Genomic DNA, 26,288 nt, shown 5'->3' on the forward strand with positions numbered 1-26,288 from the left:
GAAGAGGCCTCCCCACGTTCCAGCACTTACACCTGGAAGGAGTTTTTAAGAAGGCCAGTGACACACGGGCCGCAAGTTCAAAGGGCCCGCGCGCCCTGCCCGCCCCTCCCCCGTCTACCGCGCGCCGCTTTCCCGACACAAGATGGCGGCAGAGGCGGTCCCATTGGGAAGAAGGGGAGGAGGGAGAGGCACGCGGCGTGTCGAGTCGCTCTAGTCCCTGCTCTCTACGCTCCCTGCTGGGTACTCTCTACCCTCGTTTCGCCGCCTCTCTATGGTCGGGAGGTTTCTGTCTGCTGCCAGGGGGGAGGCGGCGGGCGGCAGCCGACAGGGGGCGCTGTGGGCCGCGGAGCGGCGGCCGTCATGCTCGGCGAGCCGGGCCTGGGCCGCGGCGCGGGGCGGCAGAAGTGGGTGGTGCCGGTGCCGGCGCTGCGCGGCGCGGGGGGTCGGCGCCCGGCGGGATGTTCCGCAAGGCGCGGAGAGTGAACGTGCGGAAGCGGAACGACTCGGAAGAGGAGGACGAAGAGCGCGATGAGGAGCCGCCTCAGGAGCCGGCGCCGGCCTCTGGGGCCGGAGGAGAAGGGCCTGCCGAGGCCTCCGCCGTGGCCCTGGCGGCTGCGGGCACCGGGCTGCTGCCTCTGCCGCCCGGCTGCGTGCCCCTCGCCCTGCCCGGCAGCCCCGCCGCCTTCGCATGCGCCGCGGGCTACGGTGCAGCCCTCGGCCTGGGGCTGGGCCTGATGGGAGGCGACCGGGCTGGGCTAGGGGCGCTGCCGGCGCCCTCCCTGCTGCCCCCCCCGCCGCCTCCGCCGCCGCAGGGCAACGGGCTGCCGGCCACAGGGCGGCCTAAAGAGAAGAAGCGGGCTCGGGAGAACAAAGAGGTGCCCCGCGCCAGCCTGCTCAGCTTCCAGGACGAGGAGGAGGGTGAGGCGGCGGTGGCGGGGCTGAATTTGCGCCGTGGTTCTGTTATCTTAAGGCAGTGGAGTGGCCGAGGAACGTGGGCTGTGAGGGGCTGCGGCCAGCCTTCCTGGCGACAGGGATGTGCTGGCAGGGAGCTCCCCGTCGGCGGCACCGGGATGTGCTCCTTGATTTCGCTATGGTTTAGCGGGGTGAGCTACTATCACAGCACCCCGACTTGGAAGGGATACACGGGCGTCACTGACTCCAGCTCCTGGCTGCACTCGTGTCCGGAGTAGCCGGACCTGGATTTGCATGGTTCCAGGCGCTGGACCCAACCTGTTTGGTCCCGCCGGGCCTGTGGTGCTGATGGAGGGTGGTGTTTGCTGTCCTTCTGCATCAAGTTTGCTTTCATCCCGCGTGGATGTCAGGGGGAAGTTCTTTACTATGAGAGTGATGAGGAGCTGGCACAGGCTGTCCAGAGAGGCTGTGGATGCCCCATCCCTGGAGGTGCTCAAGGGCAGATTGGATGGAGCCCTGGGCAGCCTGGTCTAGTATCAAATAGGGAGGTTGGTGGCCCTGCCTGTGGCAGGGGGGTTGGAGATTCATGATCCTTGGGGTCCCTTTCCAACCCTGGCCATTCTGTGATTCTGTGGATGTGTCAGATCACCCGTTCTATGAGTAGACTCTGGGTGAAATGAGTATTTTGTTGTAGTTATTTCCTCACAGATTACTGGATTGTCCTTCATAAGTAGTTGGAAAAGTGACTGAACATTTTCTGTACTTTGATTTATAGCATAGCTGTACTTGTTCAGTGCTCTGGTAGTAATCCTGCCACAGGTACTGTGCCTGTGCACGTCCTAATCTACTGATGGGCAATAGTTGTTACACATTAAAAACAGTGATGAAAAAAGCACTCTTCAAGCCACTGAGTCCATTGCATCCCAGAAGTTCAGGTTTGATCAGACTTGTTTTGTGTTAAGAGGTCTTGTGATCTTCTGCTAGAGGAGAGTTAATGTGCCTTTTGATATTTTGTTTCAAAGAACTCTCTCTGGTCTCTGAACTGCGGGTTTGAAAACCTGTCAAATACTGAAAACGCAGTGTTAATAGTATTTACTTAAGAAAAAGCTGTTGGATTTCCTGCATCCAACTTTGAATTTCTGCATGTTGTTTTTGTTTGTTGTTTTGTTTTTTTTCCAAACGTACTGCATACCTTTCAATAGGTTGTAGCTCTGCAGGCATTCAAGCTGTGGGTGCAGCAAAAACCAGTCATTCCCTTACTCATTAGTCATACTGGCCTAAGTGTGGCTATGACGAGAGCGTTAATGCAAAATGCTGAGGCTTCTCATTTTCTTCTAATCTGTGATCACAATGAAGAATCTGCTGTTTAAAAAATAAAAATAAAAATTGAAACAGCAGTGAATACAGATAAAAAGCAGGTCACGTTTGTATACTTCAGCTTCTGCCTTGCTTTCCTGTGACTGTGCTGTGAATGACCCCTGAGGAAACAAGGAAGACAAGAGTGTTTGTGAAAGGGTATGCGGCTCTTGTTGTTACAGTAGTGCAAATGTGCAATCACGTGAAATTATGTTCCTAGTGTGCTTCTTGAGATCTACGTGCAAAGGAGGTATAATAGCTAACTGTACTTCTTGGCAAATCTGACGTGATGTTTTTCAACTTTCTTTTAAAGAAACCGAAGAAGTTTTCAAAGTGAAGAAATCAAGTTACAGCAAAAAGATTGTAAAACAGCTGAAGAAAGAATACAAGGAAGATCTTGAAAAATCAAAAGTTAGAACAGAGGTCAATTCTCCAACAGATGGTAAATGCAAAATTAACAGTAACTTCTCTAATGGCAAAGATTAAGAATTGTAAATACAGATCACGTGTTTTCAGGATGAGTTGTCTGTCCTTCTATAGGATTTAGTATTATTACTAGAGTATATGTTGAATGCATTCAGTTGAACCTCACAAATGCTATTCTGATGCTGATAGAGATCTTTGAATCTCTGTCAGTAGAAATGAATGCTGAAGGATGAAATTTCTCAGATAGCTGCCTTTACAACTCTCAGTAGACTTCAGTAGTTTATGTTTCAGCACTATTTATGTCAGATCCATTTCTTTTCTTCCTATTATTAGTTCAGCACTACTTCTAGTGCTTATTTGACAGGATGTCCTTGCAAAGCAGCTTGTCAGAAAGGAAAAAAGAGGGAGTGAGATGTGATGGTTTTTGTTATTAAGTAAATTACTCAACAGTTGTGCGTTTCACAGTTTGACCTTAGAGCAGAGTTGGTGATCAAGATGACAAGATGAAAGTATTGGAGCAGATGGACCTTTTAACAGTACATGGTCTTCTAGAACTTGTAGGTAGAGCCTGAGATTTCGGTTTTGTTGTAATTCTGCTGTTGGTTATTGGGAAAATCATTGGTAAAGTATCTTGATATGTTTTCCTCTACCACTTACTTGGATAGAGTGAAACCTACAACCCGTGAGTACAAGTGTTATCTAAAAATCACAGTGATACAGCTGAAGCTTATGGAAGTTGAATGTAATCCCATGGAGAAATTTGCTTTCACTTGATTTTAAGAATCCTAGAATGTTAGTCCTTTAAAAAAAAAATCCCTCCAAGTGACCTTTACCAAAGAGTAAAATGTAGGCTTTATTGTCTTAACAGTTGAGCCACCACTAGAAAAGACAGGACAGATTAAGGACATAGGTCAAGAAGATGGGACTGCAAACAGCGAACATGGTGAAGAAGAAATGGAAGTTGAAAGTGAAAAGGAAGAAGAAAAAGCAAAACCTGGTGGGGCTTTTTCAAGTGCTCTATCATCGCTGAATGTTCTTCGCCCAGGTTGGTTATCATAGTATGTCTGATATGTTAAACGAATGCTGTAGCCAGCGTTTGTCTTTAATTTGAATGTCTCAGTTACGGGTCTGTGAGGTATCTAAAATGTTATCCTCTATTTTTTTGCCTAGTAACTTTTCTGTCGAGCCCCGAGGCCAAAGAAATCCAATTGAGGAAGTAGTTTCTTATTGGTGGCTGTCTTGGTGATGGCCTGCTCCCCAAATAGAGCCTCCGTCTGCATGCTCTGAGTCTGCATTTCAGGGGAAAAAATAATTTCCTGGTTGATTCCCAAGTGAATTTTCCTTTTAGGGAAAATTGCAGAAGGGTACAGTATGTATGTTATTACATCTGTAGAGATAGTGCAAGCTGGAGAAGAATATCTTATTTCAAGTATAAAGAGAATATGAACTTTGACCTTTTGTCCATGACTAGTCAAAGTAGTGGTAAAGATTTATTAACGTTTCAAAAAATAGATTTGCAGGGGCTATTCTTCATGTTATGTAAGTAAGCTGCATTAATCTTGTATTAGTGATTTTACTTTTTTTTCCTTCATAAATCTGGTTTTGTGGGTTGTTTTTTTATGAGTGTTGCCCTTCTTATTTGGTGTCCTTTGTCCCCTGAGCTACCATCGTCTGTTGAAATGGCTGAGGATTTTTGTTTCCCTTAAAGTAACAAGAGTTAGGAGCAATATCAGAACAGGGAGTGACTTCAGAGGAATCTCGGTTTTTTCTTCCTGGTGCAACAGTCAAGTCCTGTAAAAGGCATCCTCTTCTCTAGGAGTATTTCCCAAGGGGACTTCAAGCTTCTGCCATTATAGTGTGTGAGCTAATGAGAGCAGAGCCAGATCTTTTGGGAAAGATTCCATATCTGAGAGCTATTGCTCTGAAAGTTTACATGTGTAGCTTTTAGGTTACTTGCAAATGTTTCTGTGAGCACAGATTTTTTTTTTCCTCTGACTTTTATTGCCACTTACTAATGTGCTTTGGTAGGATGGCAGAGATGAGTAATAAGGAGCTGTAATACCTGTTTTCCTGCAGTGGGTGGTTAACGCTGTGAACATCTGTCTCTAGGAGAAATTCCAGATGCTGCTTTTATTCATGCTGCTAGGAAAAAGCGTCAAATGGCTCGTGAACTTGGAGACTTTACTCCTGTTGACAGTGAACCAGGTAAAAGCCGCCTTGTTCGAGAAGATGAAAATGATGCCAGTGATGATGAAGATGATGACGAGAAGAGGAGAATAGTTTTTACAGTGAAGGAAAAATCCCAAAGGCAAAAGATTGCTGAGGAAATAGGTAAAATCTTCTCAGAGAGACAACTGGTCAATATTTGCACTGGTTTTATTGCAAGTGCACCCTTTCAACGTTTTTAAACAACACATTTTTCAGACTGAAGTCTGTACTTAATTTGTTTTTTAAGAAAAAGTACTGCATAATGGAATCTACTTGTAAACTTTTGTGCACAGATTCTGTTCCTTTGGTTAGAAGCATGCGACTATTTAATCTGGTAGAAACTTACACTGAGGAGCAATTAGTATTATTCCTAAACTGTTTTAGCAACTAGTTGTCAAAAGAAAACATCAGTTTTTGAATATAAGATTCTGCTTCTTGGCAAAGAAGTGAAATGGCCTTCTGGAGAAGGAGAAAATAGCAAGAAAGCAGAGAGAGAGGTAAAGCTCTCTCAATATTAGAGAGCTTTACCAACAGTTAGCTGCAAACTTATCCATTAGGTTTTTGCAGTGGAACCTCTGTGATAATGATTTGTGGGCTAGCATCTTGTGAAGGGAAAGAGAGAATGCACTGAGAAGTTCCCGCCAAAGCTTGGTCTTTTAGGTTTTGGAACTCATGGCCCTTACTATGAATATGTTAATTTGTTTTTGTTACCTGTTTTATCTGTTTTATTCCTCTTCAGGTATTGAGGGGAGTGATGATGAGGCACTGGTGGCAGGGGAACAAGATGAGGAACTCAGTAGATGGGAGCAAGAACAGATACGGAAAGGAATCAACATACCTCAGGCACGTATTCTGTTGTGAGCTGCTCTTGTTTTGTTTCTGCTATATTGGCTAAATCCATTATAAACTAGGGTAGTTTACAGAAGGCTGTTTTGTCTGAGAAGGTCAGTTTGTAACTTCTGATATTCTTCAAAAAGAAATGAGAGATCAGATTTTAAATATTGAGTGTTACCCATTCCTGTAGTCCTCTGTTTGGGATAGATACTGATAGTGTAAGCAGCATATCTTTGCAGCATGAAATAGGGCTAGAACAACACCACTTGGAAGAGACCTCTGTTGCTATTTGTCAGTGGCTTTAGAGTTTGTAAACAGAGCTTGTTTTCTGGTTCTGCATCTTCTCATGTGGTATAAACATGCGATTGGAATTGGTAGCAGGCTGTGCCATGTGTTGTAACAGTGAAGTTGCTATTCAGTTGAAGATAATGGCGTTTTTAAAAAACATTTCAGAAAAATCCTAACAAAACACTGATTCTAATAGATAGTCTTAGTGAAATTTAGTCTAGTTCAAAATAGCTTGTTATTTTAGGAGTTGTAGGCTGGCTAAAATTATTGTTTATGTTTACAGCAAGTTTTTAAACATTTAGAATAATAACAATGTTAAGACTTTGTCCTTTTAAGAGGGCACTTTTGAGACCTTAGATATTGGAAGATGAAGGGTCAAACCCACATGAATTTGCCACACGGATGGTTTCTGGCTACCATTTTCATTTTATAACATTTGAGATGTGAAACAACGTGTGTCCTTTTCTGAAGTCTAACACAGTACAATTGCATGTCCTCCTACTTCAGGTTCAGCCAAGTCAGCCTGCTGAAGTGAATAATCTGTACTACCAGAACACTTACCAGACATTGTCTTATGGTTCGTCATATGGCATTCCATACACTTATGCTGCGTATGGATCATCGGAAGCCAAGTCTCAAAAAACAGATAATACAGTTCCTTTCAAAACACCCAGTAATGAGATGACTCCTATTACTATTGATTTGGTAAAGAAACAGCTTAAAGACAGGTAGGACAGACCATCTTTTTAGACTTAAAGACATGTCCCCTAGCTTTCTGTTCCTCAGGCATCTTTTAGTCTCGAGAAAACACAGTTTCATCGCTGGAAAAGTACTGACTGGCACATCCATTAAAAAAAAAATATTAAAAGGCAAACAAAAAAAGCTCAAAGTGAAGATGACATTGACACTTTGTTCGAAAGTCTCCCTGGATTGCTTCTCTGGAAGTGAAGCTTTAAATGTGTGACCATTGATCTTGTTGAAGACAGGTCTGAGTTGCATCTTCTGGACGCTACACAATCTTATAGTCAAGAATTGAAAGGCCAGTGAGGTGTTTAGCTTTGTCAGCAGGTTTCATTCTTTTAAATTGTAAATGAAAATCTTATGCTTCAGTAGACAATGAATTTACATTTTAGTGTAAGCTTTTTCTTTTGTTTAGAAGTTGTAATCTGTCAGCTACACAAAAGGTCCTACTAAATGAACATCCCAATTGCGGAGAGGAATTATTAGTAATGAACAACTTGCACTTTGTCTGCAATATTGGTTTGTATGCCCATTGTAGTGTTAGAAACTCCACTAGTAATGCAAGTTAGTAGAGTAAGGTAACTGCTTTGTAGGAACCATAATTCATCTGCATTTGTTTTTGTTTTTTTTCCCCCTCTCTCCATAAAATACTTTTTCCTCTCTGTTTTTCTGTAGGGCTAGCCTAGTAGTATTGTAAGTGCTACCAACTCCTGTAAAAATTTGAAGGAGTTAACAGTTTAATGCACTCAGCATAGTCTAGAAAATTAATTTAAATTATTAGCTTCACTGTTTATGTAGGGAGGAGAGAAAGTGACAAGAGAAAGAGAATGTCTCTTTACAGTATTTCCATTTATATACTTAGTACTTGCACTGTCTAATATCTCAACAGTCTGAAGGATAGAGACTTCTGGATGTAAATTTGTTATTTATCCATTGCCTCTCAGGTTGGACTCTATGAAAGAATTGCACAAAGCTAATCGGCAGCAGTTTGAGAAACATCAGCAAAGTCAAGAGGACTCTACCAAGGCAATTGAAAGATTAGAAGGGTCTTCTGGGGGTATTGGTGAACAGTATAAGTTTTTGCAAGAAATGCGAGGGTATGTCCAAGACTTGCTTGAGTGTTTCAGTGAAAAGGTAAGGATGTAAAAACATTCATCTTTTTTTTTTTTTTAAAAAAAAACAAAAGTCTCTTAGTACATGCCAAACACCACATCATGATTTTTTCAAAAGGTCCCCTGAAAACATGTTCTCGCAAAGGTTTGGTTATTCAAGTGTTGAAGAGGTAGCATCATGGAAAGTAATGTTGGTTGTCAAAAACCTTTCTTTCACAGTGTATCACATTAGTGACTTCAGATCACCTAAAAACGTTTTTAGATTCTCTGTCTTGAGGGCATTTCAGCTTTACATAGATGCTGCTTTTGGCCTGTGTTGGATAGCAGGTGAAGAAAAATAATGACTGAATTACACTGCCAGTTCTTTGAATGTTTTATGAATGCAATAAGAAACACTTGTATTTTGTATTGTAAGCTTCCTACCGCCAGGTAGTTTTATGGCTTTCTTAGTGCTCTAATGTCTGTAGAAGAAAAACTGTAAGCTTCTGAAGACAATTAAAAGAGGTACATCTTGTAGCGTGCATCATGTAGTATGGTACTCTTGCATGTTTCTAACTTGAAAACTTAGTCTTTTTTCTTTTATTCATTATGCTAAATGTAGTTAGTTTTCTTTTAAATGTATGTGTGTGTGTGTATGTGTATGCAGGCACATACAGGAGCTGTCAAATTCAGTTAGCAGTGTACAGGCTTCATTGTCTTGACTTGAATACAATAATATGGCATCTTTTTCTTGTATTAGCTGCCAGAATCACTTCAGTGGCTAAAGATGCTGCTTACTTATCTTGTTAGGTGTGAGAGAAGCATTCTGACTGCTGGTCAGTTAGTAACTGTCCATCATTAATGGTTTTGGGAGATTCCCATCTTCAGTCTTGTAAGCTAGAGAAGAACTATGAATTGTGGACAAACCCAGGATGTTTGGACCAGTTAATCTGCCCAGCTAATGAATTAGTTATAAAAAGTACTGTTCACAAAAGAAGCAGTATTCCTGAGTCTCTAGTAAGGAGTAATGAAGGTACCCTTCTTTTCTTTACTGTTCTATCTTTGCTGGTTGCACAGATGCCTAAATTCTTAATTAAAGAGAAATTATATTCCTTGTCTGAGATAATTGACTTCTGAAACACAAACTTATCTGTATCTGTATTCAGCATTTGCTTTTTAAAAGACCTCTTACCAGTCCAAGAGAACGTCCACACAACTGAAACACCATGAATATGTTGTTGTGTGGTTGTTCTCTTTGATTGTCCACACAATCTTGTTCTAATATTTTCTTTAAACAAATTGTTTTGGAATGCCTTGTTTTGAGTGAAAACCACGCCTCTTAGTCTTCCAGACTTCATGTAAAACCAGGAAAGTTTACTGTTAACAAGTAGTGTAACAGTTTGTGTCGGTTCTTCTTCAGAAAGTTTTATGTATCTAGCTGTACTAGGAAGTAAGTCAATTCCACTTGTGACGATTAGCTGTTGATAATTTAACAATTAGGCTTGTCAAAGCTGCTTTCTTGTAATATCCATTTGCTTTCCCAGTGGCCAGTTTTACAAGGATTGTATATTTGAACCCTCTTCCCCCCAACTTTCCCAAAAGTATCCACATGCAGTTCCTCAAACTCTTAAGCTGTGACTTTTATCATCTCATACTTCTTAAGGCTGTTTTAAGAAATGTTTTGGTGTTTTTTTCAGTTGGAGGCTGCTATAGTGCCTGAATCTACAGTTGAGTTGCAAAATTAGGATGTCAAACAGTTTAACAGACACATTACATCAATTACAATGTCTTGTGTGTTCCTCAGTTCTTTGGCCAAATAAACTATTTCAGAATTCAGTATTTTTAGCGTGACAAATCAAATCAAAAGTAGCTAACAGGACATCATAAGTTCTTTTCAAAAAGGGGCTGAGAAGGAAGGAATAAAAGGTAACAAATGATTATCAGGTTTTAACTAAGTATAATAATGAAATGCAGCAGGAAAGTATTTTTATTTTTTTAGTGTAGACGTAAATTACTTTCAGCTTTCTGTAGAGCCTGTGGCCCTTAATGCTGTATATTTGAAACAACTGCATTTATCTGTGTTTACAACATAGAATGTGTATATAATAATAATAGCTATATATTATGATTATATTATGTAACAACAACAAGAAATGTATCCTTATGTGCATATATGTAGTAATACTGTGGGGATATGTGTGTGTATATACATATCCTAAATCTGTAAAACCAGGGCCTCCCCTGTCCTTTCAAATATGATGCATTGATGCTCTCTCTTTATTGTATGAAGTCTGGTCATTGTTATTAGTCAAATTCACATTGATACTGGTCTGAATAAGGAATTTGTTTGCTGAACAAGCACAAATGGACACACAGTGTACTTGTTCTCTTCAAAAAGAGTCCATTGCCCCAGAGTTTCCTTATATGTTCATAGATTTAGTTTTTTAGAACAAAAGATAACATCATAAAGTAGAACTTCTTTCTCTGATTAACCTTATTTCTGCACCTGTGTGCCATGTTCAGTCTTTTGGGACCCCAGCCAAGCAAGACTATTTTGTCTCTATTCTGATTTTGAAGGAATGCTGAGTGTTACAAATGCTTTGTTCATTGATAAGGTGTGATGGAGATTATAACAGGCCAGGTCTTACAAGATCGCTAGAAACAAGCAATAGAAATGCCAAATCTTGTGATGTTTTTCTCCACAAATGGTAAAACCAAGGAAATGGAACATTTTTGCATCATTAGTAGCTTCTTCACAAGTAATTGTTGTCAAAATTATGCTTTCAGAGAAGGCTGGGAAGTTGTCATGTGTCCCTTGCACTTTCTCATTTTCGAAAAGTAAGGGATATAAAAAGATCAGATCATTGCAAGCCTATCTTTGTTAGCATGATTAGATGAACTCTTACTTTACCTGCAAAAGCAATTTGTCTGCATCAGGAAGGGGGATTGAAATTAGGTTAAAATGATTCTCGTCTGCTAAATGTTCAGAGAACTTTTCATTTTTCCTCTCACACTGTTCACAGTGAGTGTGTGTGTGGGAGGGGGGGGGGAATGTAAAATAAATTGCTGAATATAAGTTAATAACTTAAAAAACAAACAAAAGAACAGTGAATGAAAGAGCTCTATAGTAGTCGGTGAAACTGTCAGTCACTCATAAACCACAGTACTGATAAAAGAATGATGGCTTCTAAGTCTCTTATGTTGTAAATGAGAAATATTTTGGGTTTAGATATTTAAATGCATAGTTTTTTCTTGTTTTTTTTTTTTTTAATTATTCTATTTATTTGTTTATCTTGAGGCAAGTATAGAAGAACTTCTAGAGATGCTGTCAAAATTTGTAATTTAACTTCTCAATTTTAGAATTCCCTTGACACACTTAAGGGAAGAAACTATTTTCTGTGGCAAGCTGTGTTATTTCTTTTTAATTATTATTTATTTTTTTCAAAATTGTCTTGAATTCAGAATGTGCCCTTTCAACAGTGGGATTTTTCCTACTCTCTCCATTCTCTCTGCTTTGTTTTCTCCAGAAGAAAATTGCATGTATTTTGAGCTACTTCACAGCCTTTAATCTCTGCAGACCAGTTTATACCACGAAGAGCTAGTATTTCTTTCATTTAATTTGTCCTCTGAAGTGTGTGTCATTCTCAGCTGAAATGGCCTTGCAGCTGTAATGTCATAGTCTTAAATTTTACTGGAGGAGTTTTTTAAATAGCTGCTGAGTCACATTCTAAATTACGTCAGGAAACAGTTTCTGATTTTATCTCTGTTTGGGGAAAAAAAAAAAAAAGTAATCCTGGCTGGTAGGCAGCAATGAAGTATCTGAGCTAAGGTGGAAGACTGGACTAAACATAGTTTTGGAGGTAAGGAGGATATGGCATAAAAATATTCATACCAGCAGTAACTGACTCATGGGACTTGCTTTTCCAAATTAAGAGATCATGAAAAATTCTCTTTTGCATTTGAGTATTTATGGTGGACTAATTTTAACTTGTGCCAGGAAATGAAATTCTGCAGAAGTAGGCAGTGAATCTGCTATTTAATGTCAGGATATTCCTGCTATCACCTATTTTTGTTGCTCCTGAAATTCAGTCTAATTTGTTTTAAGTAGCAGGTCCGGCTGAAGCGTGTATCCTTCAAAGATTATACTTAATGCAGAACTCCCACTATTTGTACAATTTTGATTTTAATGATAGGCTAGAATAACATTTTATTGATTTACCTGTTCCCATAAAGTGTTTATGCACTGTTTTACTGCATTTCAGCAGTGTTTTGTTTTACTATACTTAATATTTCTATGCATACTAATAAAAGTTATGGCAAAACAATACCTGCTGGTATTTGGTAGGTTAGATTGATTATTTGATTTTTTTCTTTTCCTCGTTGGGTAGAGTCAGTTTCACATAAACTGTAGGATATTGCTACATTCTTGTTTAAAGACAGAGTGGATACAATGACTACACAATAAGCTTTGTAACAACATTTAAATGCACTTAGCAGGGAAAACGAGGACTTTAAGTAACATTTCACTTTGAAATTATTGTCTCAGTGTTTTGCCTCCTTCAGTCAATACCGATTTCTTTCAGAACACTAATCGTTATGATTGAAAGCTGCCAACATTGTTAAATGCATGTGTTTTCTTCAAGTCGAAATATTTCCTGGTCCAAATGACACAAATGGTTAAAAGCAAAAGAGCTTGTGCTGCTAGAAGTGCAGTGACAGTGCTATGCTTCGGAGTAGTGTGGTACCCCAGAAAGCTAAGCACCTGGAGGATTTGATATTACGTAGTGTGTTGTATTTTTACAGGTGCCTCTGATTAATGAACTTGAATCTGCAATGCACCAGCTGTACAAACAGCGAGCTTCCCGCCTTGTCCAAAGACGACAAGATGATATTAAAGATGAATCTTCGGAGTTTTCAAGCCATTCAAGTCAGTCCATCTTGAAGGTTTTTATTATTCATTAAACAACCTTGTTTACTTATTATGGCTAATTGTAAATGTAAATGTTTAGAATATTGACTGCCTTGAAGTTTATCCTAACTCTTGAGGTAGAAACAAGTTTAGATTAAAAGTTCTCTAATCTGTTTTGGTTTAAATTCAAAGTCGCTCTAACTCTGACCTCATCTCTCCTTTCTATTGCTCTTAACTGTGTTTCCTCTTTTCTAGCACTGTGAAATGTATGCATGGTGGCAGTGGCCATACTGGTGCCTCGTGACTCATGCTTTTATGTCAGATTATTTTTTTTTTTATTTCCTTGAATCTGGAAATCTCCTGTACCTTCTACATTTAACTTATACAAAGCTGTGAAATTGGGTTAGAGATTACTTTTACCTGATGCTCTACTTTGTAGGTAGCAGAAGCATTTCATTTCAGACACTGAACTGGTAAAGGAAGTGGAAGAGTCTTGATGAAAATCAGACTAATACAACTTAAATTTATATGCATTACAGTTCAAAATTAGTTAAAATACTTGCTTACCGTTAGTGTGGAGATGGGAGAGTCTCAATGAGTTTTCTTGTGGTATCACTTAAGTATGTAGAACACTACAAAGGTGTGTTACCTTAGAAGAAAACATAAAATCCTTGGAGGAAGTTTTGTTCTGCGTGCCATAAGATGGGAAACGTACATTAATAGTAGTTTTCTTTCTGTTTTGGAGAGTGCCTCATTTTTAGAATGGCTTTCTTTTCTGTCCTGTTGCTGACCTAATATCCTATAATAAAAGCCATTTCCTATTCTGTCACAGTGTTGCCAGAATTGAAATGTAGGTACCATTAGATATCATTTACTGTGTGTGACAAAGCACTGAGCCTTCAGAGTTGGTCATCTCTTTACAGAACGGTCAGCAGACGTATTCCTTTATTTGGAGCCCCTAAGCATCACATGTTGGCTTTGCAATTTTACCATAAAAAAGTGCTTGTGAGAACTAGATATCTAGCACGCTTTTAAACAGATCTCCTAAATGAAGCCTAAAATTGACTATTTTGGACTAGGGTTTGGTGGTGGGATAGTGACAGATGTCATTGCTGAGAGAGAGCTTATTTAGCATCTGGAAATATTGCGAATAAACTGCACTGCATCTTGAATAGTTCAGTTCTTTCCTTCAAATTATCACAGAAACTAGTGAACTAGTGTCAACCTTTGATGTGTTGCGTGGTGCAGACATAGGCAATCTGCCTTCCTTCATATAGTGTCAGAACACTAAGGAGATAGAAGTTAATTTAGATTGGTCTGCCAAGTTTTGCTTTATTTTTGTGTAAAGACCAGTAGCTTTGAATAACAGCATTTGATTTAAAAAAAAAAAAAAAAAAAAAAAAAGGCATGAACTTACTCCTGAAATTTGGATAGGCTTGTGTTTAAATTTTGATGTTTGTATCTTAGAGGGTGGACTTGAGCACTGACTGAGACTCAATTCACTTCTAAAAATTTACCTGAAAAGAGTAACCAGGTTTCCCTGTTAGCTGTGCTATTGTCAGGAACATCTTTAATGAATTGCTGCTTAAAAAGAGGAGGGGAGAGGATCCATTTTCCTGTAGATTTTGAAGCAGTTGAAATTGTAGACAATACAAAGGATACAGGTAAAGAGATTATGAATAGAACTCTGGAATATCATGTGTTCTGACTCTGGTCACTCTTCTCCATCTTTCTTTTTGTTCATTTTATTTTCAGAAGATGCATGGTGAACATGTTTATGTTAGGAACTCTTTGTGCCTGGGAATATTCAATTTCAGCAATTTCTGTTTAAAATGCTAAGTTCTATATAGTTGTGCACTGTTGTGAGAGGGACAAGAGTGAAGTATGGTGAAAAGATTCTTCTATTTGACATTCGAGTGCAGATTTTTCTGAACCCCATTACTTCCTCTTTTAACCTCTATATTTGCGGATTCTAGGCTTCTGGATGCATCTTACACTTTCTACTTCAAATTACACTTAGTTTAAAGTAGGCACAGGGCTCTTGTGAAACAGCCTACAGTATATTCATATAATCATAGAAAAGCATTTTAATTTTCACCGATGTAATTTTACAGATAAAGCGCTCATGGCACCAAATCTTGATTCTTTTGGACGAGACAGAGTGCTCTATCAAGAACAAGTTAAGCGTCGGACTGCAGAAAGAGAGGCTAGAAGGTAGAGTGCTGGGATTTCTTGTCCATCAGGAGTATTTGCCTGTTCTCAAAATGCAGTTTTCCACTGCAGCATGCTAGCATAAATAGCACTGTTTGTTCCTCTCCTGTGAAGGGAAGAAAACACTTCAACTGGTATTCTGGGGAGGACTGTTCCTACATATCCCAACTTAGCATCTGGAAGTACAAAACAAATGACAATTAGATGATGCTAATTCAGAATTTCTAAGAAACTATAATAAGCCCATTTGGTATCTATGTGGGTTCTGCCTGGTTCCTCTTCCTTCCATTGCTTGAGGCAGCAACACAGGGGGATGTTTGAGGCAGTGACAAACTGGTAGTTATTTTCGTTATTATTTATTTTCAACCTGAATTTCCTTGCACTTAAAGTTATAACTGTGTTCATGATATAGGGGGGAATAAATGTAATAAGTGCATTATACTGCTGATCCTTTGTAGAGCTCGTCGTAGACAAGCAAGAGAGCAAACTGGGAAGATGGCAGATCACCTTGAAGGCCTTTCCAGTGATGATGAGGAAACTTCAACGGATATTACAAACTTCAATATGGAACGAGGTTAGAAAAGATAAAGAAGCCTTACACTATCAAATGTAGAAAAGACAGAAAAAATACAAGTTGACCCTGTACATGTATTTCACCATGTTTCAGAGAAAGTTTAAGAACCATTTCTTATTAGCTTCTCAATGGCTGTAGTTCACTACAGCTGTTAGCTGGGGGTCCACCTCTTTTCTGGGTACCTAGAAATAGTATGAGAGGGAGTGGCCCCAAGATGCGCCAGGGGAGGTTCAAGTTGGATGTTAGGAAGAATCTCTTCTCAGGAAGAGCAGTGAGGCAGTGGCACAGGATGCAAAGGGAGGTGGTGCAGTCATCTTCTCTAGAGGCATTCAAGAACTGTGGATGTAGCACTGAGGAATGTGGTCAGTGAGTATGGTGGCGATAGGCTGATGACTGGACTAGGTGATAGTAGAAGTCTTTTTCAACACTAATGGTTCTGTGACATGTTTTATGGAGTCCTGTATCAGTATACAGAAATGCTGGGACAAAAATTTTATAAGCTTGTATTACAGCAAACTTTGCAGATGACAGAAAGTGATGTTGACTGCAAACATTGCAGAAAGGTTCTGTGCTGACTTTTTGCATTTCCCCCATGGTGTTATGATTGGTTTACTCAAAGTAGCCTTAACTGTGCATAAACAGAATACTAGAGGTAACTGTGAAGGCAGTAGCAAAGCAATAATCCTATTACTTTCTCACCTTGAAACCGAGTACAGTTATCACTAATGAAAGAAAATTTCATCAAATTAGAAGAAATGTGGAGAAGTAGATTGGTATAGGCCATGTATATAGAATTGGACGTGTATATGTGAGGAGGGATGATGCAGCCACGAGAACATTTATTTTGTAAACTGTGAGAACTGAGGGCATGAAGAAAATTACTTTCTTTTTGCTGAGTGTGTAGAAAGAGCACTGAAGTCATAGCTGTAGGCGGTTGTGGAGAGCCAAAGTATAACTAGATTAAAAGGCAATTAAATGAACTGTCCAGAAGTGCATCAGAAGTGCAAACAATCACACCTTTAGTTGCTGGCCTGTCACCAAAATTGCAGATGCAGGCAGAGAGCTCTGATTGAACATAGGAACTACTTAAGAGTTGTTAGGTGCTGTAATTCACTTTGCATGTTAAATGATCTAGATTAAAAATTCTGTGCGGCTGTGTTGCTTTTTGTCACATTTACAAAATTCTTTACAAGTATTGTCAGTTTCTGAGTAGGCATAGGATTTCTGAAGCATTTCTTATTCATTCATACTTCACCCTCATGACAGTCCAGAATGATCATTGAACGACATGGAACAGAGAGATGCACTTCAGCCCCACTGCCTTTATTCATAGCATTTTTATCTGGATCACAGCATTAACAGTGCGTTTATATAATGTTATCTAACTTTGTACTGACTCCTCTCTACCTGTTATGTGTACTAGTTATTGTGTGCAATTAACTATTGTAACTGGACATTTAAAACTGACTGCAGCAAAGAATGTCCAATTAAAATAGAGTTAACCCTGGGAGATGTCGGGAAGTGTTGTGTTGTGGTGTCTGCCAGCACCCGCTGTCTGAAGCACTGATTCAGTTGTCACATCTCAAGGATGCCATGCACTTGCACTTGAATGAAATAGTGAAACTGTGTGAGTTGGAAGGTACTGAGAGATCACCTGCTCCAAACACTGGTGCAAAACAAGGTAGCTCTGAAGGTCCACACTGTTCTCCTGCATATGGCTATTTAAGGCAAAATTATTAGAGGACTTAAAGCTACTAGTTGTTATTGTGGTGTTTTGTTTTTTTTTTGTAATGTTGGTAGGAGTTGGCTTATGCCAGTCATCATTAAAGTCTGAGAGAGGTTGTATATGCAATAGGTGATTAATCTGTTGCTATTTTTTTCCCTCATGACCAGACCGTATATTGAAAGAATCCAGCAAAGTTTTTGAAGATGTTTTGGAAAGCTTTTACTCAATTGATTGTATTAAGTCCCAGTTTGAAGCTTGGCGTTCAAAGTACTTTGCTTCCTACAAAGATGCTTATATTGGCCTCTGTTTACCAAAGTTGTTCAACCCTTTAATCAGACTTCAGCTGCTTGTCTGGACTCCTTTGGAGGTAAGGTCCTGGGCACGCAGTGTTCACAGAAGCTTCTGTATAGTGTGATTCTTTCATACATCTGCAGAGCAAGGTGAATTGTACCTATGCTTCTCATAAATGCGTATTGTAGGCTTGAAGCTTAAAGTGGTGACCTGTCTTGGGTTGAAGTGCTTTTCTGGGGAGTTCCTGCACTATTGCCTTCTATTCAGCTCTCGCCTGCTAGGAATTCAGCACATGCTGGCACCTTCTCAGGGAGCAATATAGGCCGAAAACCAAGTCATATATTAAATAATACATTTGAGTTTTAAAATATTTCAGGGAAATATGTGATTCTAAAGATGATATTTCTTCAAGAGAAGTGGAATGAAGAAGCCTGTTTTTCATTGGGCTTGTGATCTGTGTCCCTATATTATATACCTTTCTTTCTTCCACTCACCCTTCATACCCCATAGAACTCTGGCTGGCAGTTTTCAACTCTTCCTCATAGTACTCATCACACAGTAATTAGGTAAGGAACATGGGAGGAGCAGGGCAGCACAATTGCAACACAATGTTCCTGGCAAGTATTCGATGTCCAGCTTGTGTGTGTGCTGTCAGGAGTAGCCATGAGAGGACAAACAGTTCACCTAATTTTGGCCTCCCATTGTTCTTCCTAGCTGTGAAAGCTCCTTACGTATTTCTGAAGTCAAGAGCTTATTTGCAAAGTACTGGTAGGAACTTGCTTTTTCCTGCCATGTTGGCTTTTAGTGGGAAGTATATCAAGAGACACAATGAGTGCAATTGTGTAAGTTTGTTTTGCTAAGAAATGAAGTTCAGAAAGCAGACTAAGAAGGCAGAAAGTCGTCTTCCTTTTCAAAACTTAACACATCTGTAGCACCTTCTGCAAATGTGTCACAAATGACTGAATCTGTCCTCTCTTCAGAAGTGCTTTTTCTTAACTACCAAGAGAATATTTGCAGAAGGTGATCTTCTGCCTTCTCTGCTCTGCAGAGGGGAAGCTAGATTCCTCTTCAGAGAACATTCAGAGTGTTTACTTGGAATAAATTAGTGTGAAAGGCATCCTCATAAAAATTAAAACTTTATGTGAATTTTCCCTTCCCCATGCTGATTTTATTTGAATTCTTAAGTTGGCAAAATAAAGCTTAAGCTATTTGGTGGCAAGATAACATAGAAAATGAAGATTTGAGAATTCTCTTGTGCTTCACTGTTCCCATTTATACATCTTGCTAAGTTTGAAAAAGTACAAGGCAGGAGATTTTTAATTCAGAAAACATCATTTTATAAAGCAGTGCCAATGAACTGTTTCTCATATTTCCTTCTTATTTTGCTCAGGGGCAGTTAGTTGTTAAAATATGTTAGGCAGCAGCTGCCCAAAAAAGTAGTCTTGCTTTAACCATTTTCACTTTCTTATGATTTGGTCATTGTGTGGTTCTACAGTGAATTGGCTGTCATTCATTTGGCTGTTGTTTTTTATTGCTATTATCTTAATGTCTTGACTTCAAATGTCTGTTTAGGAAGCTAATATCTTTTCAATTCATTTTATTAGGGCAAATGTCGAGATTTTGAGACTATGTTGTGGTTTGAATCGTTGCTCTTTTATGGCTGTGAAGAACAGGAGCAAGAAAAAGATGATGCTGATATTTCACTATTACCTACTATTGTAGAGAGAGTTGTTCTTCCTAAATTAACAGGTATAATCTTAAAAAAAAAAAAAAAAAAAAAAAACAAAAAAAAAAAAAAAAAACAACAACAACAAAGGGGGAGGAAGTTGGTGTTTATTTATGCCAGTAGATTTTACTGCTTTGTAAATTACTGTCCTAAGTGACTGTCCTTCTACTTTATTTGAGCATTTGCAAAATGGAGTAATTCTTTTCTCTCTTTAATAGTGATTTCTGAAAATATATGGGATCCTTTTTCTACAACGCAGACATCAAGAATGGTAGCAATTGTACAAAAGCTAGTAAATGGATATCCTTCAGTGGTTAATGCTGAAAACAAAAATACACAAGTAAGTTTGTTTTGTTTTTTACGTAAGTATCTTGGGTAAGTTAAGGAATTTGGGTGTATTTGTAATACACCATACTGGAAAAAACATAGCATGTTTAAGGAGAGTCAGAAAGGAGTTGTTTGGAGTTTCTTTTTCTGTTGACTAATTAGAGGTGGCAAATGAAGTAAGACTTGGTTTGCAATTTTTGCTTTAAGGATCAGGTTAAACATAGTTAGACTTTTCTTCTTCTCCCACATGTATTGCGGGGGGGGGGAATCATAATTTGGTGGTTCTTCTTCTGTGAACATAAGAACTAATGTCATGAGTTCAGGTTCTGTGTGTAATGCATTGCCTTTACAGTAATGGGAGATTGGCCAAAGTTTGCATGCACAGGGAAGGTAGCAGAAGATAAAAAAAATGACAAAACAGCTGATGTCATTATAGCTAATCGTGTGGCCAGACTTAATGATAAAGTAATTTCATTGCTTTCACTATTTATTGAAGTTGTCAAGTTTCAGCTCTAAAGTTTAATCGTTACAGATGTCTCGAAGACTCCACGTGTGTGCTCAAGTCTGTGTGCCTTTTACTTTTAGGATCACAAATGTTCTTTATTGTTTTTAAATCAATTTCTGAGTGCTTAACTACTAAGCATTACTTTGGCTGTTATTTAAAAAATAAATAAAAATCTGTTTCAGATGCTTTTAAAGGCACTGTTGCTAAGAATGAGGAGAACATTAGATGATGACGTATTCATGCCCTTATATCCCAAAAAGTAAGTTTGCTTTCAACTGTGGTATTTGACCTCTCTATTAGCATGTCAAGTGTTTTCTGACCATAGCTGGTAAGGTTTGTTCCATACCTCTGTGCGGTTCACTGGTTGGATGTGGGAGCAAATTAATTATCATGAGGAATTATCAAGAACGGGCACAGTGGAAGAAGGGGATATTTACAGAAATGAACTTTATGTGGGAAGGAGGAAGTCAACAAACTCCAGACAGAAGTGATGATGTTTGCTCATTAAAGAAATCTCTTACTTTGCAGTGTCTTAGAGAACAAGAACTCTGGTCCATATTTGTTTTTCCAGCGTCAGTTTTGGTCGTCTGTTAAGGTAAGTCACTAAATGCATCTGGTAAATTTCTGGTGCAGTCAGCACAGTAATAAAATCCCCTTCATAATTGTGGAAAATGGTAGATGGAAAGTTGCCTTTTCTCTAGTTGAAAGAATTCTGAAGTGGGATTCTTAGCCTTCAGTAACATGCTGTGCCTTCTTCAAAAGATCGCCAAGTGAAAGGGCATTGTTTTTATTTCTACACTGTGGGTTTATTTGGCACATTCAACAACCAAGGTTTTTTAATGTCATTGTATTTGTCAGAAAAAAAAAAAGTTTTTAATTTACTTTTGTAGTAATTAGAGGATTTTTTTCTGTATTTCTTTAAGTAGCATGAGAATTTTCATGAAAATAACTTAGAGAAATGGACAGTTTTCTGTATCCCCCTGGAAAGCATGTTGCTATTTGTAAAATATGCAGCAGTTCTGATCTTAGTTTACTTGAAATGATGAAGAGTGAAAAAAATGTCTGTGTGTGGCAGGTGCTTTATAGAATTGTCAGAGGTCTATAAGAAGCTGTAATTGTTGTAATTTTTATCCTTCTCTTGGAAATGTTATATTTCCTTTTTAGCTACTTTGAGACGTTGATTGAACTGCTGAATTCCATAGTCATGCAAACAGAACTTTTATCTGTTTTTTTTCTATTTAGAAGTGAGGGAAACCTTATACTTGAATGCATTTGCAATGAAATAATTTACTTTAAACATTCAGCACTGACTTCTTTCACTTTGAAGTAAGAGTCAACTTCTTAAATGCTGTCTAGAGCAAAAAGGGGCATAAAGCTTATTTATGAGAATGTTGTTGTGAAGAGTGGTGCTGGTAACTCTCTTATGGCTTGTGTCTCTTAAGAATGAAGCTGCCCACTTCTGAAAATACTTCTTGGAGCGTGGGCCATGTAGAACTGCGCATGCAGTTCTCACTGCGAGGCAGGTATAGATAGCATTGCTGCAGATGAGAAATAGAAACTGGGAAGCAAGTCCATTATTACTATTTTCTGATGATCTGCTTCGACAGTAAGCTGCTGGCTGTGTTCCCTTCTACAAGGCTGGCAGCAGTTTTCCACAGGCTGTATACCACTGGAGAATAACAGCTGTACTGTTGGCTTAGCCAGCACTTCCCTTCAGGCAATTTCTGTGCCTTTTGTTTCAGTGTGCCTTGAAAATAGGAGCGTACTGACAGCATGCCTGGGAATCTCACTGATGAGAGGCTGTGAGTTTGCCCCTGAGTGGCATATGCTAGGTCTCACTTGACTTGATATTCACATCAAATTTTGACATCAGAATGGCTTGAAACTTTAGTGGTTTTTTCAACGATTCCTTGGGCAAAATGTAAGGAACATTGAGATAATGGTTGTTGTACAAGAGTTTATAGCACTCTAAGCTGTTACTTTATGAATTCTAAATACTTTTAGAACTATCAAAAGGCATATTTTCCTTGCTTTACTTAAGCTATGCTGCTGCACTTGAAGACTCTCTAGATACTTGATTAACTTTAAGGAGTCGTGACAATTTTAAATAATTATTTTCCCTGTGTTGTATTTTCAGTTGTTAGGAAACTTTCTCCAGTGGTATGGAATCCTTTCAAACAAAACTCTCCAGGAGCTGTCAATAGATGGGCTTCTAAACAGATACATTCTTATGGCTTTTCAAAACTCAGAGTATGGAGATGACAGCATTAAGAAGGCACAAAGTGTGAGTAATAGCAAACAAAATATTCAAAATGTATTTAAAACTTGAGATTACCTCTGAAATCTTGGTTTTGATATCTTAATATTGTAACGTTGATGAACCAAAGAGAGAACCTTCGCTATCTTACACTTGCAGAGATTCAGTGTTTTACTACTTGAATTTTGGAGTTGATTTGGGTGGGGGGGGAGGGTTGCTGTTTTATTCACTTGAGCCTTGTAAACACAGTCTTACCTGCTGACTGAACAGATCGTGTCATTAAACTTCTAACATTTTGATACTTGGTTTTTTAATTTTTTTTCCTGTTTTTTTCTAGGTAATTGCTTGCTTTCCTAAACAGTGGTTTGCTAATCTAAAAGGAGACAAGACTATTTCGCAGCTAGAAAATTTCTGTAGATACCTTGTTCATCTGGCTGATACAATTTACAGAAACAGCATTGGTTGCTCTGATGTAGAGAAAAGAAATGCAAGGTAACTTAGTTTGAATTATTCAGTGGCAATACTTGTGCTTTGTTAATTGTATGCAACCACGGGTAAGTATCTCCGTTCTGCTACAAGTCTTTTGGAAGGCTGTTGAATACAAACTTAAAATTTTTTTGTGGTATGGTAGGTGGGGTGAATTTTTAAAGGTATTTGAAAACAGCAGCTGTTGAAATTCATTAAGCATTCGTAGCATTTTGCAGTACTCCTTAATGTCCTTGATTGTGGCACATTTTGTAGTTACTCGTTCTGGGCTGCTTCACCTTGTAAACCTGTTGCAAACTCCTACGCAATGGCTCCTGAATTACAGATTGTGCTTTTGTATGTGGTGCAAAAATTTTGTTTGCTTATGCAATCAACTCGATGAACCTGTTTTCTCCTTGATCAGTGCAATTTTACTTGTATCTGATAACCAGCATAATTGAAAGCTTGGGTTAGATGTGTGCATGAATGTGACTGCTAGCCAAGTGACCTGAAATGCTTTGTGATGGGTTGTCTAATCAGTGGTGAACTTCATATCCACACTGTTACACTGATACACATGAACATAACCATATTGGAAGAATGTTTATTATTGTGCTGTTGCACAGGGAGAGGTTGCAAGGTCAGTAGTTTTGTTGTTTCAGAAAACCTACTTAAACTGAAACTTGGATCCCATACTACCTGCATTAGTCACTCTTGATACCTGTACTGGCCTGAGCCATTGTTGAGTTACTCTTCAATTATTGAGGCTCTCAGTGGAATTAGATCCTTGTGCACGGCACTGAAATACAAGGACAGGAATTTCCCTTGTCGTATAGCAGGCAAATCTTGTTTAGGAGTCTTTTTGTCTGTATCAGTTGTTATTTTGTTCCCATTAAGCACATAAAATAAGTCTGCAGCAGAAATATTATTTTGCATAATGAAAGAACAGCATTTCTGTTCATATAAATCCTAGTGTAGTTGTTTGAAAGAAAAATGCATTAATTTCTCAAGAGAAGGAAGCCTGTTTTTTATCCCTACCTATTGATATTAGTTTTCCAAGTTGAGTGCCTTTTCACAAACCAGATGGTTTCACTTTTAAGATGAATTTTGGACCTCAAGTATTTTTTATGGAACTTGGTGAAAATTCATGTCTACTTTCCTTGCAAGACACTAAAATTGTTCTTGACCACTGAGGTAGGACGTTCTTTCCCAGGACTGAGCTGGATCTGAAATGCAGTTTGTTGGTGGCCAGCTTCATACCTTTGTAAGGCATGTGTGAAAACATATTTGTTCTTTGTTGTTTGTTAGGGTTTTTTTTTTGGCTCAAACATCATTTATCAAGAGAGCTGTGACTCACTGCACACAGTACCATAAATAATCCAGGACTTCTTTCAGTTTATACCTCATCTAGTATTGAATGACTAATTCCTATTTCCTCTTTTCAATTTCATTGCTGAGCCGATGACCAATTTAATTTACAGACTTAGCAAACAGGAGATGATGCAAAGTTACCTGAAACTGATTTGCTGTACTGTCATATTGTGCTTTTCTGTCGTTCCTTTTACATGATTGTTCTTTTTAAATATTTTTTTTTTTTAGGGAGCAGATAAAGCAGATCATAAAGCTTCTAGCAAGTATACGAGCACTGGATCATGCTGTGACAGTTGCAAATGATCACAATGTAAAAGAGTTGAAAATTTTAATAGAAGGAAAATAGACTTTTCTGACATCTCGTTATGAGCTTTAAAACCATTCCTGATGTGTGTAATTTATGTACATATGTAAAGTTTCTTAAACTGTAAAGTATTGATCTTTGTTTTAATACAAAGTGCATTCTTATATACAGCATCCTTTAAAATAAATGAAAACGTTGACTTTCTTTGGAGGCAAAAATGAAATTCCAAAGTAGTCACCCTCCCAGAAATCAGGCTTTCCTCGAAGTTTCTCAAAATCTTGTTTACAAAAACACTTTGTACCCACAATTAGTTGTCATCTACTCCTTTGTTTAGTTGTTCCATGGCTAACTGGAATGTGTGTAATATATTAAGTGTAATGCAATGCGTGCATATATTTATACCACCGTGTTACTTTCACACTGGATATGGAGATCTTTTCCTTTTTCTAAAAATTACTTGTTTTGAAAATAAAATGATCATATTATTGGTTAACAGGTTAAATCTGTGAAAATCATTTGGCCTAAATAGTAGAGATGCTTCCAAATGCAACCAAACCTTTAAAAAGCAGCTGTGCTGCACTCAGACTGAAACTCTTAAGACTGTTCTTAGAAACAAGAGATGAGAAAACACAAATCAGTGTTCAATTATTTTCTTAATTTGGGCAGACAATGCAAATTTGTGATTATTGTGCAAATTTACAGTATTTCCCAATCCCCCAGCACCTTTCACAGGTGAACTATTTTCTCCTTGAAAATGAATTCTGGGCCCTTGGTGCCTAAGTTCACTGTTTGTATCCCGTTTTATAACTTCACATTGGGAATCTGTTTCTTCTGATTGGTATGGCTGAAGATGCAAAGCAAAGCAAAGGTGGAGAAAACTTTATATCCTAGAATTGGAAGTGTTTATACTGTAGTAAACATTCAAATGTTACATTTCCTGCTAAATAGCAACTAAGAATACAGTCTTGGAAAACAAAGCATTTCATTTTTTTGGAAATCGGAAGGAAAATCCTTTAAAACAGGGTGATCCACGTTGGAACACTAATGATTTGATCCTGGGGTCTGAGGCATGTTAACAGCTGTAATGGCCTTGGATTAAGAGCTGTTTTACTGGTGAACCCTACATTTTGGGGGGAATTATAGCAATAAATTGACATCCTGAATAACATGAAGTAAAACTGTATTTTAAGCTCATGTCGTGGTATAAATGAGTATATTAGAAATGTACAATTTGTAACATGCACACTTCATTTGGACACTGAACAATTGTTTTTCTGAACTGCTGAGATTGATGGAGTACATTCAGAATATCTGCTTTTAAAATTTGTTTCAATAAACTCGTCTGTCAAGGAGCTGTTGCAGTGCAACTCGATAAGTTTTATTCCTTTCAGTCGTAAAGGAAAAAATACGCATGCTAACTATTTTGGTCATCTCAGACTTTAGCTTTTTTTTCTAATATAGCATATACAAAGCTGCATTTAAGTTTTTGAAGGTGTGTAAGTGCAGCTTCAGTAGGTGTGCATCACTACCGGGGCTCCAAACCTTGAGTTGTCTCCGTGAGACAACTTTAAATGCTGTTGTTAAAAATGGAGGCATTTTGCTCTAGTTTGGATAATGATAGAATAAGAAAGAGGTGAAGAAAATATCTTCCTTCTAATTTTGTTATAAATTACAGCTATGGAAAATCTTTTTTTTTTTTTTTTTTTTTTTTTTTCGGGGTAGGTTGTAGTCATTTTCTTAATTGATTCCTTAGAAGAGCAGGTAGT

General features: G+C 38.5%; 1 protein-coding gene across 2 annotated transcripts; it reads left to right on the forward strand.

The window, feature by feature from the left end:
- Positions 1-392: 392 nt before the first annotated feature.
- Positions 393-25,874, forward strand: PAXBP1 (PAX3 and PAX7 binding protein 1). Of its 2 annotated transcripts, none has more exons than XM_052673948.1 (18): positions 393-918; positions 2,582-2,710; positions 3,563-3,739; positions 4,804-5,025; positions 5,642-5,740; positions 6,527-6,752; positions 7,710-7,899; positions 12,660-12,783; positions 14,880-14,979; positions 15,435-15,550; positions 17,444-17,643; positions 19,172-19,316; positions 19,512-19,633; positions 20,308-20,384; positions 20,654-20,720; positions 22,263-22,409; positions 22,720-22,874; positions 24,447-25,874. In XM_052673948.1, the coding sequence occupies exons 1-18, from the start codon at positions 459-461 to the stop codon at positions 24,562-24,564; spliced, it is 2,874 nt and encodes a 957-aa protein (XP_052529908.1). In that variant the 5' UTR covers positions 393-458; the 3' UTR covers positions 24,565-25,874. The 2 variants fall into 2 exon arrangements, with proteins under 2 accessions (XP_052529908.1, XP_052529909.1); XM_052673949.1 differs by having other exon boundaries at positions 4,804-4,899.
- Positions 25,875-26,288: the final 414 nt, after the last annotated feature.

Source organism: Tympanuchus pallidicinctus, unplaced genomic scaffold, assembly GCF_026119805.1.
Source record: "Tympanuchus pallidicinctus isolate F22 unplaced genomic scaffold, pur_lepc_1.0 scaffold14, whole genome shotgun sequence".
In the NCBI taxonomy this organism is placed as follows: domain Eukaryota; kingdom Metazoa; phylum Chordata; class Aves; order Galliformes; family Phasianidae; genus Tympanuchus; species Tympanuchus pallidicinctus.

Excerpts from the sequence above, each read along its gene's own strand:
- PAXBP1 (XM_052673948.1), top strand. The coding sequence starts at position 459 with ATGTTCCGCAAGGCGCGGAGAGTGAACGTGCGGAAGCGGAACGACTCG. Across the intron at positions 3,740-4,803 it reads GCTGAATGTTCTTCGCCCAG|GAGAAATTCCAGATGCTGCT; the intron begins GTTGGTTATCAT and ends ATCTGTCTCTAG. Across the intron at positions 7,900-12,659 it reads TTGAGTGTTTCAGTGAAAAG|GTGCCTCTGATTAATGAACT; the intron begins GTAAGGATGTAA and ends GTATTTTTACAG.